At 43.5% G+C, this 15428-nt stretch overlaps 1 protein-coding gene across 3 annotated transcripts in view; it reads left to right on the top strand.

The window, feature by feature from the left end:
- The first annotated feature begins 49 nt into the window (after positions 1-49).
- GATA6 (GATA binding protein 6) overlaps positions 50-15428 on the top strand; it is a 121032-nt gene continuing 105653 nt past the window's right edge. For all 3 annotated transcript variants that reach the window (XR_005791697.1, XM_040479242.1, XM_040479241.1), the window contains exons 1-5: positions 50-313; positions 4858-5024; positions 8620-8745; positions 9608-9695; positions 9789-9892. Coding sequence is in view for 2 of the 3 variants with exons in the window: in XM_040479242.1 (XP_040335176.1) it covers positions 94-313; positions 4858-5024; positions 8620-8745; positions 9608-9695; positions 9789-9892 (705 nt within the window). In the remaining variant the exon portion in view is untranslated. The remainder of the gene's footprint in view (positions 314-4857; positions 5025-8619; positions 8746-9607; positions 9696-9788; positions 9893-15428) is intronic.

Raw genomic sequence — 15428 nt, 5'->3', positions numbered from 1 at the left:
GGGGCCAGGCGGGAGTCGGGGGGGGAGCCACGGAGGCCGCGAAGTGGGGCGGGTGGTGGTGTGGGCGGCGGCGGCGGCGGCAGCCTGGCGGCCATGGGCGGCCGCGAGCACCAGTACAGCTCGCTGTCGGCCGCGCGGCCGCTGAACGGGACCTACCACCATCACCATCACCACCACCCGAACCCCTACTCGCCCTACGTGGGTGCGCCGCTGACTCCCGCCTGGCCCGCAGGACCCTTCGAGACCCCAGTCCTGCACAGCCTGCAGAGCCGTGCCGGAGCCCCGCTCCCGGTCCCGCGGGGCCCCAGTGCAGGTAAGAGGCGCGCCGCAGCCCGGGGGCCTGAAGCGCTGGGGCCTGTGGGAGGGTGTGGAGCAGCTGGTTGACTTGGGCCTTGTTTTTAGAGCTCTTCTGTCTGGGTGCCTAGAGGTCCGCCTGGCCCCAGGCCGGATTTGCAGAACTTTGGCAGGGCCACCCAGAGTCTGGCAGTGTTGATGAAGTGCTTCTATTTTGCGGATTGTTTCAGTTCCTTTCCACGAAGGAGACAAGGTGCGCGTATTCATCTCAGTGCCTTGGAGAAGCTCGAGGGACTTTAACAGTGAATGGGGTGGGCAATTGGAGAAAAAAAAGCCAGGGAAGGAACTGACAGGGCCTGAGATCTGTCACAGACCCTAATTTGCCTAAATGGGAGAACGAGACTCTACTGGGGTGGGTAAGTTTAGGGGAGTGTTGGGCCCTTGATTCACCCTCTCCTAAAACACAGTCTCACCCAGTTCAGCTCTCCAGAGGGGAGGAATTGTGTTTTCCTCAAGGAGAGTATTTAAGAGCCCCACAGTGGAAAAGGACCTAAGGACCAAGTTGGCTTCCCCTGCAGTGGGAGGGAGAAAAGAGGGGGATACCTGGGCTGGTCAGCCTTCTGACTATCCCGAGGGAAAGCTGGTGGAGAGGCCCTTCGGTTGGACATCACCTGGGCCGTGGTGTCTGGGGCTGCTGCCCCTGTCTGCCCCTGCCAGGCTGGGACCCAGGGATCCTGGCACTCCCACATCTGTTTTTCCTCCAGAGTTCAGCCTACCGATTTTTCACCAGTTTTCCATGCCACCCATACTTTCATTCCAATGTCTGGGGGCAATTTTGGGTGAACTGGGAAAACACAGTTGTAAAAATACCTGGAAACACCCCATTTTTTTCTGCTCAAGCAGAGGAGGTTATGAACTGTGTTAACCTGGCCTGACCACTCTGGCTTCTGTTCTCAGCCGCTGCAGTGTTCTGGGTACTTTGTGGTGCTTTTACAGGTCTCTCGCTTTGTGTTTAACCCGTTTGATAAACTGACAGACTCCTAAGACAAAACTTTTTTTTGGGTGGGGGGGCTGTTGTTTGTTTGAGGCGAGGTGTGGGAGTCACTGAGGTGGCAAAGAGGCAGGAGGCATGTCAGCTTAAATTATCCTAACTGGTGTCCTCACACCCTAGTCTGGGCTTTTCCTGGGAGCCTCAGTGCTCGCTTTTGGGACAAGTCTTCTGGGGCCCCTACTTAGTTAGGATCAACTGAGGAATTGCCAACCTTGTACTCAAAAGACACACTGGAAATGGCAGTGGCCTGAAAGTGAAGGATCTGACTTGAAAAGCCCTCCTGGTAACACTGGGAGGGGGCAATGGGTTATTTGGTAACAAGCCCTCCCTCTCTTTCTCTACCTCTTCTAAGACTCTGGTCTCAAAATTCCCTCTGCTTTCCTCTGGGAAGCTGGCCCTGGAGACTGTCTTCACTGTGGTGTAGAGTGGGTAGGGAGGGCCCTGTTGAGTATAGACTTGAGACAGAGCACTGTCACCCTTTCTGTGGCACAGGAACCCGTGGCTGGCTCCCTGGCTGGAGCTGAGAGACTGGGAGGTGAGGAATCTTCAAAGCATGGGAAGGGGGGTGGTGGTTAGGGTGAGGCTTTTGTCAGTCGGGAATCCAGAGGGGAATCCAAAAGAGTGTGTAGGGTTGGGTAGGGGCAACACAGTGGGAGCTGGATCCTGCAGCTCTACTTATCTCCTGACACACCTTAGTGTAGTCTCCATGCCCCTCTTCCCCTAGTCTTCCAGCATTTCACAGGACAGAAAGAGAAGTAGCCCAAAAGTCATAATCGGAGTCACTGGATGTTTTAAAGAAACTTATTTTGTATAGAAAAGCTTTTCAGAGGCAGTAAGGTGCAATAGTAGGCGAGTTACAAATTTCATTTTTAAACCTAGCTTATCCTTTCACTAACTTTCACTAACAACAACCCAAAACTAGGAAGGGCTTGGGAACACCCAGCTTCTGCATAGAGTCTTTTAAGTCAGGAAGCTACTGAGAATCAGCGAGTCTGGGGTTGGGGGAGGCAAAAGACCTCTAATTTCGGTTGTCTTCACAGGTGTTCTCTTGCTAGAGAAACCTTGACCTCCAAAACCTCTCCTCCCAGCTTCCTAGCTAGATTTCCTGCCTCTCCGCTTCGATTTTTTTCTTTTTTTAAACAGACTATTTTTGAAGGCACTCTTTAATAGATTTAGGCAGACAGCAGGGCTAAACCTTAGCGCTGAGCTCTCTCTACCTACACAGTGTGGAGGCCTCTGGGAACGTGCTCCATACACCTCTCCCTGGTTTTGATGGTGGGTAGGTGGTAGGGAGTCCTGGGGGGAGTCCTCACAGCGCTACAGTCCTGGAGCCCAGCGCCCTCCTGAGCTCCCGAATTGTGTTCCATTATTTTCAGGGTCCTGCGACGGCATTCACTGGCTGTGCCCCTCTCCCCACAGCCTTTTTCTCCCCCTGGGATCCCAAGTCATCGTATTGGGAGACGATAATGAATTGTGGGGGTGAGGGTAGATGGGGAAACTGGTGAATGAATGTCTAGCACAATCAAGATTTTGTAATTGTTAAAAAAAAAAGTTTTCTTATTTTAGTAAAAGGATTGTAGCTGCTGGGTAAGCGGTAGGGAGAAAATGGGAGCTGTAGATTTGATTTAATTAAAAATAAACAAACTTTGGAAATTTTATTTATCCAAAGTGGACTTTAAGTTTTGTCTTTGGGTTTTCAGATGACTAAAGAGATTTACCTGGAGTGTTCACACTGTCTTCTGGGAGTCTTTATTGTTTCCAGCCTGGGGGAAGGAGGCCAGGCATAGGGCTGGGTTCTCCAGGGAATGCCCCACTCCTCTATCGAGAGGGTCTCTGATAGGTAACATTTTAAAGTCAACAACTAAGACAAATACCTTGTTTAACTTCAGTGTCCTTGAAGTCCTGAGCATTTTACTGATTACCGTAGTCAATAGTGGCTTTTAGGGCGGAGAAGAATAAATCTTTGTGATGTGTTGTAAGTTGCTGTATCCCCATGACAACTTTGAACTCCAGTTATGTAGGATGCTAGTTTCTTTTAAACTTATTTCTTGAGGAGGAAGGAGACTTGTTTTGTAGGGCAAATAGTATTAATGGAATTAAAAACTATTCATGCCAAAGACACATTTAAATATCTTTACAAGTAGAGTGGTAGAAACAAGCTGTAAATTGCTTGGGAATGAGAAGTAATAGAAAGGTTTGCTAGCACACAACTTCAAATAAAACTTTAAAATGTAATGTTTATTTATTTTAAAAATTGATTCAGAAATGCTTCTTAAAGAAAGCCAAATTCGGACATTTAAATCCTCTATAAATAACCCTAAACAGAAGGATATTTTTATTTTTTACAAAGTCTATTTTAAAAGTACTTATTTAATTAATAAGTACCTATCTTATTTTATTTGTCTTTTGTACCTATCTCATTTTAGATAGTACTTATACATTCATAGTTAATCAATTTTTTATAGGTAATCAATTTAAGCAGATGTAATAAATGTTACAACCATTTATTTTCAAGATTTTTTTTTTTGTTATGAACAGGTTTAGGTTAGTTGTAAACACCAGAAACCACCCAAATAGCAAAATGACATAAACACACTTTAGATCGATTGCATGAATTGAAGTTTTAGTGTAGGAAAATAGGAAACAGTTTTATTTAGCACTGAAATGGTTTTAATAATGTTTGAATCAGTAAAATAGCAATCATTTGTAGAAATTTTGCAGATAGAAGCAGTTAGACCCACGTGGAAGTCAGAATGTTTTAGTGTTCGGTCCTTGTGGCATGAACATAAAACTTAACATTTATCTCTGTGTGTTAATGTTGGTGTCTTTTTTTCCCCTTAGGAGACCTGAGTCACTTTCTAATCGATAAAGTGCTCAAGAACAGTATTTCTCATTTCACTTGTCTATTTTTTTTTTTTTAAGAAAAGGAAGGGGGCAGATATAGTAAATACTTTAAATAAAAGTGACTTGGGATTTATAGAAATAAAAAAATTACTTGGGCCCTACTCTGTCCCAGGATATTTGTGGGTTGCTGCAGGGGTCAGTGATCCGTGTTGATATTGTATGGCTTGCTCAGTTTTGATAAGTGGCACACTGTAATTAAGATAGATTTCAGTTTTGAAACGCTTGGGAACAGCCCAAAAGGAGGGGTCAGGGGACCCAAAGTGACTTCCCCACAGCTCATCTCAATTCCGAGGTCCTTGGAGACAGAAGGAGGATGATTGGGACTCAGCCTTCAGCACCATATCCTCCTGCTCCTTTCCTGGGGTTTTACTGGTCACTCCCAGGGCTGCAGAAGTATTGGACAAATGCTGGACCAGAGCAATAGTGACCACAGCCGGCTCCTGGCTTGGCTGCGGAGCAGAAAGATCCGTGGGGAAGGGCGCGGGCGGGGAGGCGGGCAGCGCGTCGCCAGCTCGCGGCCAGGGCTACCGGGGGTCTTCCGGGGGGGCCCGGGGAGGGCAGGGAGCAGCGCGACCTCACCCAGCCTCTTGTCCCCGCTCTCGTCGCAGACCTGCTGGAGGACCTGCCTGAAAGCCGTGAGTGCGTGAACTGCGGCTCCATCCAGACGCCGCTGTGGCGGCGGGACGGTACCGGCCACTACCTGTGCAACGCCTGCGGCCTCTACAGCAAGATGAACGGCCTCAGTCGGCCCCTCATCAAGCCGCAGAAGCGCGTGGTGAGTGTGAGCGCCGCCCTCCCCTGCGGCCGGGCCCCGAGCGGCGCTCCTCCAGCCGCCCGGGCGCTTCCGGCTCGCCCCGGGCGCCCCCCGCGGGAACAGGTGCGGCGCGGCCCGGGGCCGCCAGGGTCTGCCGGAGCGCGGGAACACGGCTGTCCCCTTCCTTCCTCGGCCACTTGAGCGCTCGCCCGCGCGCGCCCGAGTGGAGGTCGTCCCGAAACCAGCGTCTGGGGAACGAAGACAGCCTTTCCCCACATTTACACGTAGGAAATAATGTCTATAAAAGGGGGAGGGGGAAGGTGTAGGGAGCTACCATTTTCAAAATACACAAAAGTCAATATTTATATAAATCTAGATGTACTTGTAAATGCCCTAGAATATTTTGGAGGGAGACACAAGAAATTGGTCATGACTGTAACCTCTGAGTATACCGACCCAGGTCAGATGAAGATCTTTTTCTCTGTGTACTCTTTGGTGTGGTTTGGATTTTATTATGGAAAACTGCTGGTTTATACCCCCTCACCCTCCATAGAACATGACAACTGCAAATCCACATTCCCTTACTCTCCACAGCCTCGTCCTGGGTTCCTTTGATTTTGTTCCTTATACCTTTGGGTCCCTTCTACCTCTTCTGGGAGTGAGACAGATTTTAACCCCCATTTCCATCCCTCTTTTGGATTGTCTTTGAGTTTGATGAAAATTTAACCTTAGTTATTTTGAAATCTGGCTGTTCAGAAAACTACATAGAACTTGAGAGAAAAATGCAGTCATGTTCTTCTCAAGTTGGGGATTTTCACCAATCCAAACACATTTTTAACTACGTTTTAAATTATGGGAATTCTGATTTTCTTCAGGGAAAAATCCCTTATTGTTAGGTGTGGTTTTAGGAGAGGGCATTTACTGCCGTAGTGATTAGAGAGAATAAATGAAAATGTTCACAGGCCCCACTGTAAGGCTAACATTTGTTTAACCAAGCACTCAGGCTGTTAATACCTTTTAAAGTAAAATATTTTACAGTGAGATGCCAGACGTCTTAAGTATCCAAGTAATTTATTTAATTGTTATACTCTAATTAGCAGGAACAAATGCTACACATGTTGTTTGTGTTAAATAGATTAGGGTGAAATTGCATCACAATGGAAGTCTGACACCTTAAAGAGAAGCAATTAGTTTTATGGTTGTTTTGTTTTTAATGCATTTAAAATAAAGTGGCTGAGGTTAATTTAACGTGCGTATGTGCCTTAAACTTGTTATATAGCCTCCCGCAGCTTAACAATCGTCTTCAAAGGGCATCCTCAACTTCAGCGTCTGACTCCCTATGGTTTTCATTTCTTACGCATCATATTCAAAAAAGAAAAAGTAGTGGTCAGAAAATATTCCAGGGAAGTTCCCTGTTTCCGTGTATGAACAGTGAAACTGATTTTTTTTTTTTTTTGAAAGGCACACTGAGCTGAATACTAGCTGAGTTCAGCAAGACGACATTTTCTTGAGATTGAAGGAAATACTGATAGAATAGTAGCCTTTTGGGTTCTAGTTGCATTCTAAATTTGATATAGTAACATCCATATTTAGATTGTGCCATTTTGCACACTTACTGGTAAAAATAACTGTTAGCAGAAAAGAGTTTTTAACATCTCTGAATCTGTTAGTTTTCCTTCTGTGTGGCAGGTGTTTTGGCAGTGACCAAGGTCAGCCATTGTGCTTTGTAAATGGGTTATAAATGATACCAATGGAAGGGCGTGTTCATCAATTAGTTCTTGTGAGTTTCTTATTTATGGTTTTGATGGATCTAGCTTAGTTCTCAGAATGTTGAACCCAAGTTTGTTTAGCCAGCAGTACAGAACCAATCACTGTGAATCTGAACTTGTAATATATTGCAAAATAAGAGATTTATGGTGTAACTTGAATTCCTTGTCAGTGATGAATATAACTGAGATCATTTGTTACAAGGAACTTTTATAACCCATTCACCTTCATTTCACATGTTTATGGAGACTGGCTTCACTTATGATTTGCAGTTGACAGTCATAAAGTTCTTTGTTATAATGGCAAATTCTGATAACAAGTTTACTTCACGTTGGCTTCAAATTCCACTGGAAACTGTCATAAATGACCTGTTTATAAAATGAACCTTCTTGTCCTTTGTTTAATGATTTCACATTTACACAGAGAAAGCAGTGCTCTCCTAGGAAATTATTTTATTTTAACCATAAAAGAAAAAAGAAAAAAAAAACCGATGCGTAAGATTTTCTGTGTTTTTATTGTTTTAGCAAAGCAGTTCCCCAAATAGTTTGCCTGTCAGCCAAGCATATTCACTTCAACCAAAAGTCAAATCTATTTTTTCTTAGCACTGACTTCTTAAAAATGTTGTAGCGTTAAGAGGCTTACTACCAGTGTCTCTTTGTTTTTATGACTTGTCTATAAAGAATAATGTGAAAGTGATACAATAGGATGTGAATTGTAAATGGAAAATTCAGTTTTATCTTTTAAATTTGCCAGCAAAGGATTTGAAAAATCTGTCCTTTCATCTGAATATTCAGTATACCCTCAATTCATATTTTTGTTATACATTCTTTAAAACTATTCCTTTGTGAAATTAATCTATGTAGCTAACTTCCCAAATTCTGTTAACTTTCAACTTATTTTGGTCCTTGGATTTTTCCTCACAGCTTGTTTACTGAAGTCATGGCACTGTTTTTTAGTTGCCTCTCTAGGTAATTCAATAACAAATTTAGATTTTGGCATTTTGGAGAGTAACTTTTACTAGCTTAAATAATCTCTTTATAACTTACACATAATAATTTAGATGAGATGAAATCCTTTTAAAGATATTATAGGCATAAGGGGAACATGGAAATCAGAATGACAGTGCCCTTTCTGATAATTTAATCCTTTGTATGAACAAAAGTTGGGTATTGTACTGATAGGGTGAAGAAAATATATCCCTATCACTGTATGTAAGGTAATGCCAGCATTAAAACAATGCCATCAAATTTGCTTATCCTTTGTAAAATGAATAATACAAAAGCTCAGCAGTCAACCGTGATAATTATAAGACATGTATTAAAATATATTTCTTTATAAAAATATTGTACATTTTCCAAGATCCGTTCCTATCAGTATAACATATATAGGCCCTTCTAAAGTTTTTGGGTTGTTTCTCTGGATTTATCTGAGAAATAGACGTGGTTATCTCTAGTTTCCAGGTGAAGTGGAGACTGCACAAAGCCACTTAAGAACACTGGCAGGTATTTGTGATTTGTGGTTGCATTTCATGACTTCTATCTCAGACCTCTGACAACAGTGAGCACAGTTATTGGCCAACATTGTGACTTCGTTCTGGTTATTCTATCATCTACGCTAATATGCTGGAGCAAACCAAACACACACGTGGGATGGAGCACTGCACCTGAAACTCCAGTTTCTTGGTCCAGAAAGGTCAATCTAATTACCCTTCAAATTCTTTTCCCAAGGGACCTTTGATTTATAATAAAGTACATGCTTGTTGATGACAGGGACACGCTGCATGGATGTACATAGCATATACATAAAATCACTTATACCTGTGCACTTACTGTCTTGTGCTACTTTTTAGCCTTCCTCCCGGCGGCTTGGATTGTCCTGTGCCAACTGCCACACCACAACCACCACTTTGTGGCGCAGAAATGCTGAAGGCGAACCTGTGTGCAATGCTTGTGGACTCTACATGAAGCTCCATGGGGTATGCCGCGTATTCTGCTCATGTGTATACGTGTTTAGGGTCTTATTTGTACATGGTTTTAGTCAAGAAAAAAATCAGCCAAGGAGAGGGGATGAAAGTGAAAAATCTGATTTCCTATGTACATGTTTTTGAATTTAGGATGTTATTAATTATAATATAAACTATTATCTCATATACTAGTAAGAAACAAAAAATACTGCCAATTGAACTGTCACACACATCCATTGTAAGACATCCCAATTTTAGAAATACTAAAATGTGAAAAATGTGCATTCTAGAGTCGACAACATGGTAGTAACCTTTTTAAAAAACTGTATATTCAAAGGAAAAAAAGGCATGGAACCAACTAGAAATGCACAATAACTATATCTTTGACATTTGGGGAATGCAGCAAGTACTTTTATGCAAAGGAGCAATAATATATTTGGTAGTTATAGTTAGCAACATTCTGTTACTCATTTTAAGCATAGCACAAAATATTATAAACACATTAATCTTAAAAAGGAAATTAACCTTGTATGTGTAGGAGAGAGAGAACACATGATCTCTTTGAAATAAAAATATGTGCTTCTTGGTTTTACTCTGTAATTGAAGCTGTTTAAAACAATAAACAGTGAGTTGAGGGAATAAATTTTCCCTGGCAAATAACCCCATTCTCTCTGAGGGAATCTGCATTTGATCGGGAAAGTGTAGCCTTTGTCCAGGTTGGAATCTGTTGCGCATGTATCAAAATTGGACTGAAATTCATGCCAGCTTCTTTTATAAATGAGGGCTTTCAGTACCGATGTTGAGTCTTTAGTTAAAAGTTGTGTTTTCTTCCATATAATGTTAAACTTAAGGCCTATATGAACATTTTTTTTAGGTGCCTCGACCGCTTGCTATGAAAAAAGAGGGAATTCAAACCAGGAAAAGAAAACCTAAGAACATAAATAAGTCAAAAGCTTGCTCTGGTAAATACAGTAGAATGCTATTTGATTGTAAAGCATCTGCTAACTTGAACAGTAGAGTATGTGTGTGTTTATGAGGTTAATTTTGATTTGCAGGTAGTAGCAATAATTCTGTTCCTATGACTCCAACTTCCACCTCTTCTAACTCAGATGACTGCAGCAAAAACACTTCCCCTACAACACAACCGACATCCTCAGGGGTAAGTGTTAAAGCAGTATGTAGACTCATTCTAAGCTAGGGGGTTGCACTTGCTCTCTAGTCTATTATCTCAGATTTTATCTTATCTGGTAGTACAATAATCTAAACCAACAGTTCGGTTTAGTTAGCTGATACCTAAGAATAGTTTTTAGAGGAGATTACATTTGAATGTCAACAGAATGACAAACGTAAGTACTTTCCAAACCTCTTAATTAAGATCTATATCATTTTTTATGGTTAAATTAACCCAAGTAAAAGCAAGAAGTTTTGAAGTGCTTTCCAGAGTTTTAGTTGCAGGTTTCTATCTGAGCTGCCATATATATTTCTAACGTAGAGCAGGAGAACTAGGAGTCAGAGGTTTTATAGATCTCAGTGCCCATGGCACTTAAATTGCTTTTGCTTATCGTAGAGAGACTCCCATCTTTCTTCCCTTCTCTCTTCTCTTCTCTTCCTCCCCCCGCTTTTCTTTTTTAATAAAATCATTTACCCCAAGAAAAGTTCATCACAGTTTGTGCTGTGCTGCTATATTCACCGATCTTCCTTTATCCACTGCCCTCCTGCCTTGCCTTCTTCTAACTCACCTTCATGGCACCCAGGCTCATTTCAGCCTTGCCGCAAGCCAGGGAGCAATTCTGGTTGTGAGTAATTACTGCTCTTGAGGGTAGAGATGCAAGGGTCTTCGCGAAGATCACAGTTCTGTAAAGCTGTGACCGGAAACTCCGTTTTTCTCAACTGCCGAGCACCTAGTGTTTCCCACATTTACCGAGTGTTTCCCACATTTACCCAGAGTGCTCTTTAAAAATGACCAGGCCTCACCCTAGACCACAGCGGGTGAGGTCTGGGCTGCTTGACTGTGGCAGTGAGCGGGCCTCGGTGATTTTAAGGATTACACCGAGACTAGTTTAAGTCAAAACACGAGCATTAAAATCCCTGTTTACTTAGTAATTGTTTTTCACATTTAGCTTTGCCCTGTTTGGGGTCCTTTGAAATGCTACAGATTCCTGGGCCCCACCCTGGATTTTCTGAGTCAGAGTCTCTGGGGGTGGGGCTTGGAAAGTTGTGTTTTTGAGCGAGCGCCCCAGGTGAAATTGAAACTGTTGCCCTCGAGGTGTCTTCTGACCGGGGTTTGGGAACCATAGAGCTGTTTTCTCTTCGTCATATTTCAAATGGTTTAATAAGCAAAAATGAAACATGAAAGAAGTTTTTTAGGCTGCTTAAAATTATATTTGATATTTCTCGTCCTCCATCCCAAATTCTGTTGGGCTTTTGCTTTTTGCTTTAATCACACAAGAAGTCTGTTGAGTTTCACAAGGCAAAAAGCCTTTCCATTGTTTTTTGTTTGTTATAGATAGATGTTAAAGAACGTTTCTAGCCTTTATGAAAGTGGACTCTGGTGTATGATTTTTTTTTTTTCTTTAACAGAAGGGTTAGGTGTAATTTTAAGGGTCCAAACTGGTAAACAGAACATTTACCTGTGTGGAAATGGAAAGATAAAGATTATTTAAGAATGTTCTTTATTACACCCTAAGTCCTAGGCCACACTTATGTAGTAGTAGCTACCTACATAGGGCAAAACGATGAACCGGTTTTTGAAAGCACTAGGGTAGCAGCCAGGTTTTCGGCTTCAGTGTGATGTCAGTCGCTCCCAGCTGAAATGAAGCTCGCTGCCAGCTTCGGGTCACTTTTGTTTGTTAAGGTGAGCTTAAGCATGGAAAAAGCCAAATGTGAGTGGTAAATGGCACAGAAATACAGGTGTTTGCCCCTCGTCGGGCTTTGGGGGCTTGGAACCACAGTGAGTGGGGTTCGTTTTGCTCTCGTGGTTTTGACCAGAAGGGACCATTTGCAAGTCTGATCAGTTGTCCTCCAGGGGAGGAGCCATGGGAAGTCAGTGACGGGCTGCGGCTCTGGCCTGCCTGGAAGAGGGACCTCGGGAGCTCTGCTGCTGAGCTCTGGGTGCTTCAGGGGGCATCTCTCACCTGGGACTCAGCATGCTGGAGGTGGCTTGCCGGTCAGTGCCCTTTGGAGGAACACTCCATTCCCTGCTAGAGGCCAGGAGGCAGAGCAGTAAGGATGGTGGAGGTTGGTGGAGTTTGAGAGCAGTTCCGTGCAAAGTCTCGTGCAGCAAGCCCCCAGCATTCCCTTAGCCTGTGCAGCCTCCGCGGGAGCCGGGCTGTGCGAGCTGCGGACCTGACCAGGGGCAGCTTGCAGAGCCCAAGCAGCCTCCAAGCCTCTGTGACACCTTTTCTCATGGCCGGGGCTACAGCTTGCTTGCCCTCCTCCCTTCCCTCTGTAGGGACTCACCTCCCACCCTTCCCCCGCCTGGGCTCCACAGGCACCCGGGCTTTCGGGGTTCTCTCGAAGGTTAGTCCATCACGGATGTCTCCAGCAGCCCCTACCTGACGTGACTGTTGTGGGGAACCAGACCTACCGCACAGAAGGCAATCTGCTGGCTGCTTTTGGAAACTGTCCCTCTCCAGGAATAATTGTTGTAGACCTGAATGGTCTTGCTGGGTTACTGCCGAGGAGTGCCACTATGTGTACTCAGTGGCCCCTTAGAACCTTCAGAGCCTTCCCTGGGTGTATGCGGCCGGCCAGGGGCTGGGAGAGCTGTGAGGAGGACCACGCTGGGGGAGCCTCTGTGAGCAGCTGGCCAAAGCATTTGTGAAAGGTGGCTGCGCTGACAAGATGTGTCCTTTTCCCATTTTGGTCACAGTTTGTGATGTTGGAGGGAGCCGGTGTCGTGACTGGATGCTTCTAGGAGTTGGGGAAGTGCCACAGGTGAGGGAAATGTTATGTGGGCAAAGCCGGGCTGTGCCTGGTACTAGTACACGGCACCCTGGTGGGCTCCTTTGATGATGGGTCCGTCCCACTGATCTCCAGTGGCCCCTGTGGCCCACAGGTGGCGGAAGTTAGTAGTTCAGGGTTATTTCACTTTAATTGGGACAACGGAGCTACAAAACAAAGGGCAATCTTAGGCATACTCCCGGTGGAAGGCAGGAACTGGGGGCCGCCTGAGATGTAAGTGGCGACATAACTGCTTGTCCATCTTAATGATTGTAACAGCAAGGAAGTCAGAATGTTTGCTGCAAAGGTCCACGTCAAACCTGCTGTTCCTTTTAATTCCCCCCTGGGAAAGTGTAGGACATGATCAGTACGCATTCCCAGCAGGCTTCTTTTATTTATTTTTTTAAAGTGGTTTTTTTTTTTTTTTTTTAAGTTTACTTATTTATTTTGAGAGAGAGAGAGAGATTGCACAAGCAGGGGAGGGGCAGAGAGAGGTGGGAGAGAGAGAATCCCATGCAGACTTCTCGCTGTCAGGGCAGAGGAGCCAAATGCAAGGCTTGAACTCACAGTGTGAGATCATGACCTGAGCTGAAATCAAGAGTCCGGACACTTAACCAACTGAGCCACCCAGGCGCCCCTAACAGACTCCTCTTAAACCTTGATGTTCCTACCCTGTCCTGCATGTGGGCATGGGACACCAGGTGTCTGTGGCTGGTTTCTGAGCTAGCCCAGCAGGAGCTGAATATTCTGGAGAGAGGGAAGCTGCTGCTGTGAGCAAAAGCTCCAGGGTTCCCTCCCCAACAGCAGTGAAGGAGTGGGCAGGATTCCTAGCACGCAGCATTTGGCATTCTTCCTTGATAAGTGTCTAAGTGCCACAGAAATCATTTTTGCGGTGCTCTGAAGCCTCATTTCTTTCCTTATTTGTCGTAAAGCTGCAATGTCTTAGCTTTTTATATACTTGTTGCTAATTTGTGTTTTAACTAGATCTCTTGTAAAAGGAGACATTCCTTCTGATGGTCATCAGGTCATTGACCCAGCTACCTTATTATGACTCAGTTTCTCTTTGTTGTAGGTTTTGTATGTGTGGTGTGTATATGTTAGAGGTGGGTTATATGTTAGAGGTGTATATGTTAGCCCTTGCCCACAGGGCCCCTGGGTGGCTCAGTGGGTTAAGTGTCTGACTTCAGCTCAGGTCATGATCTCCCAGTTTGTAAGTTCAAGTCCCGCGTGGGGCTTCGTGCTGACAGCTCGGAGCCTGGAGCCAGCTTTGGATTCTGTGTCTCCCTTCCACCGCTCATGCTCTCTCTCTTTCTCTCACTCTTTCTCAAAAGTAAATATTTAAAAAATAAAATAATAAAATAGCCCCTGTCTTGTTTGTTCCTTTGGAATTCTTGTGTTAAGAAATGTGTTAACTTGATTTTTGTGCCCTTTGAACTTAAAGATACATTTTCCAAGAAAAGTCTTTCATGCTAAAATTTTCTTACACCTGTAGGTTTACTGAAAAATATGTATTTAGTTAATTTAAATAGATAACAGATTTTCTTTGGCATATATACATATATATATATATATGTTCTCTGGATTGTGAGAATATTTAAATCTTTCATTGAATTCCATTTATTGACTAAATTACATTTTATAGTTTTGTTTTTTATTATTTAGGAGGGAAATAGGGGAACATGTTCTATTTTAGCAATTCCCAAGTAAAATTAGTAAGTATAAAATATTCTTATTCCTCTAAGACTTGTAGCTGAAAATTAGCAAAACTAGAGAACACTTTACTTATATGTAAAACCTATATGATATGTATATGTAATAGGTATATATATTATATATGTAATATATATTTATTATGTACATATATATAAGCTTTATCTCTTTATCCTCAAATTTTATAGGTCAAAAGTATTTCTCTTACTTTCCTTTGGTACAGGAAGGGTTAATTTGGGGTTGAAATCAGCAATAAGACTTAATGTCTGGGAATAAGAAATCACTGAACATATTTGCCTGCCTAGAGGTAGTTCTGTAACTAATTACTGAAAAAAATTAAAAACTACTTAAGTTTATATTAAAACTTTAAAAACTTTTTACTTAAGTTTATATTAAAACTGCAAATGTTGAAGTCCTCATAAATTCTATAATGTTGGAATAAATGGAGATGAGCTATATCTCACTAATCCTTGCTTTATGGCCATTACTCCATTTAAATAGTATTGTGCTACGGGAGGCCCTGTTCACAATGGAGTAAAATAAGGTATCTGACCTCAGATTGTTTAGAATGTGGTGGTAGTGGTGGGGAAGCAGGTGCAGACAGATCTCACTGCTGGTTAGATGTGGAAGTGCGTTAAAGGAACGACACAGTAGAGTATGTAGGAGTCGAAAGGAGGGAGCTGTTGATTCAACCTCAGAGTTGGAAATGGCTTCACAGAGTACTTTTGAATTAGTTGGGTAGGATTTTTGCAGGGGAAACCCTGGGATGGAGCTTTCCAGAAGGAAGAGCATGGTATCTGAGGTACTTCAAGGACATAGTTTCAGTGGCCAGTGTCACAGAGTGTAGGGTGTGGAGCCAAAGGCAGGAGATGGGGCCGGTGAATTCAGTGCAAGTACACTTTGAAAACTGGCTCAAATCAATAGTAGGGCACCAAGTACCTTCATTTCTAAATGATGGACTTGGTCTAGCACCCAACTTTAGTGACAAATGTGTTTCTTTTTCTGGATTGCTGGAGTCCAACAATTAAAGCATTCTTAATGGC

This window comes from Herpailurus yagouaroundi, unplaced genomic scaffold (genome assembly GCF_014898765.1).
Source record: "Herpailurus yagouaroundi ecotype Mexico unplaced genomic scaffold, PumYag 142, whole genome shotgun sequence".
NCBI classification, from domain to species: Eukaryota; Metazoa; Chordata; class Mammalia; order Carnivora; family Felidae; genus Herpailurus; species Herpailurus yagouaroundi.
The sequence above is the reverse complement of the archived record's forward strand: the minus strand, read 5'-3'. Positions and strand labels throughout refer to the sequence as shown.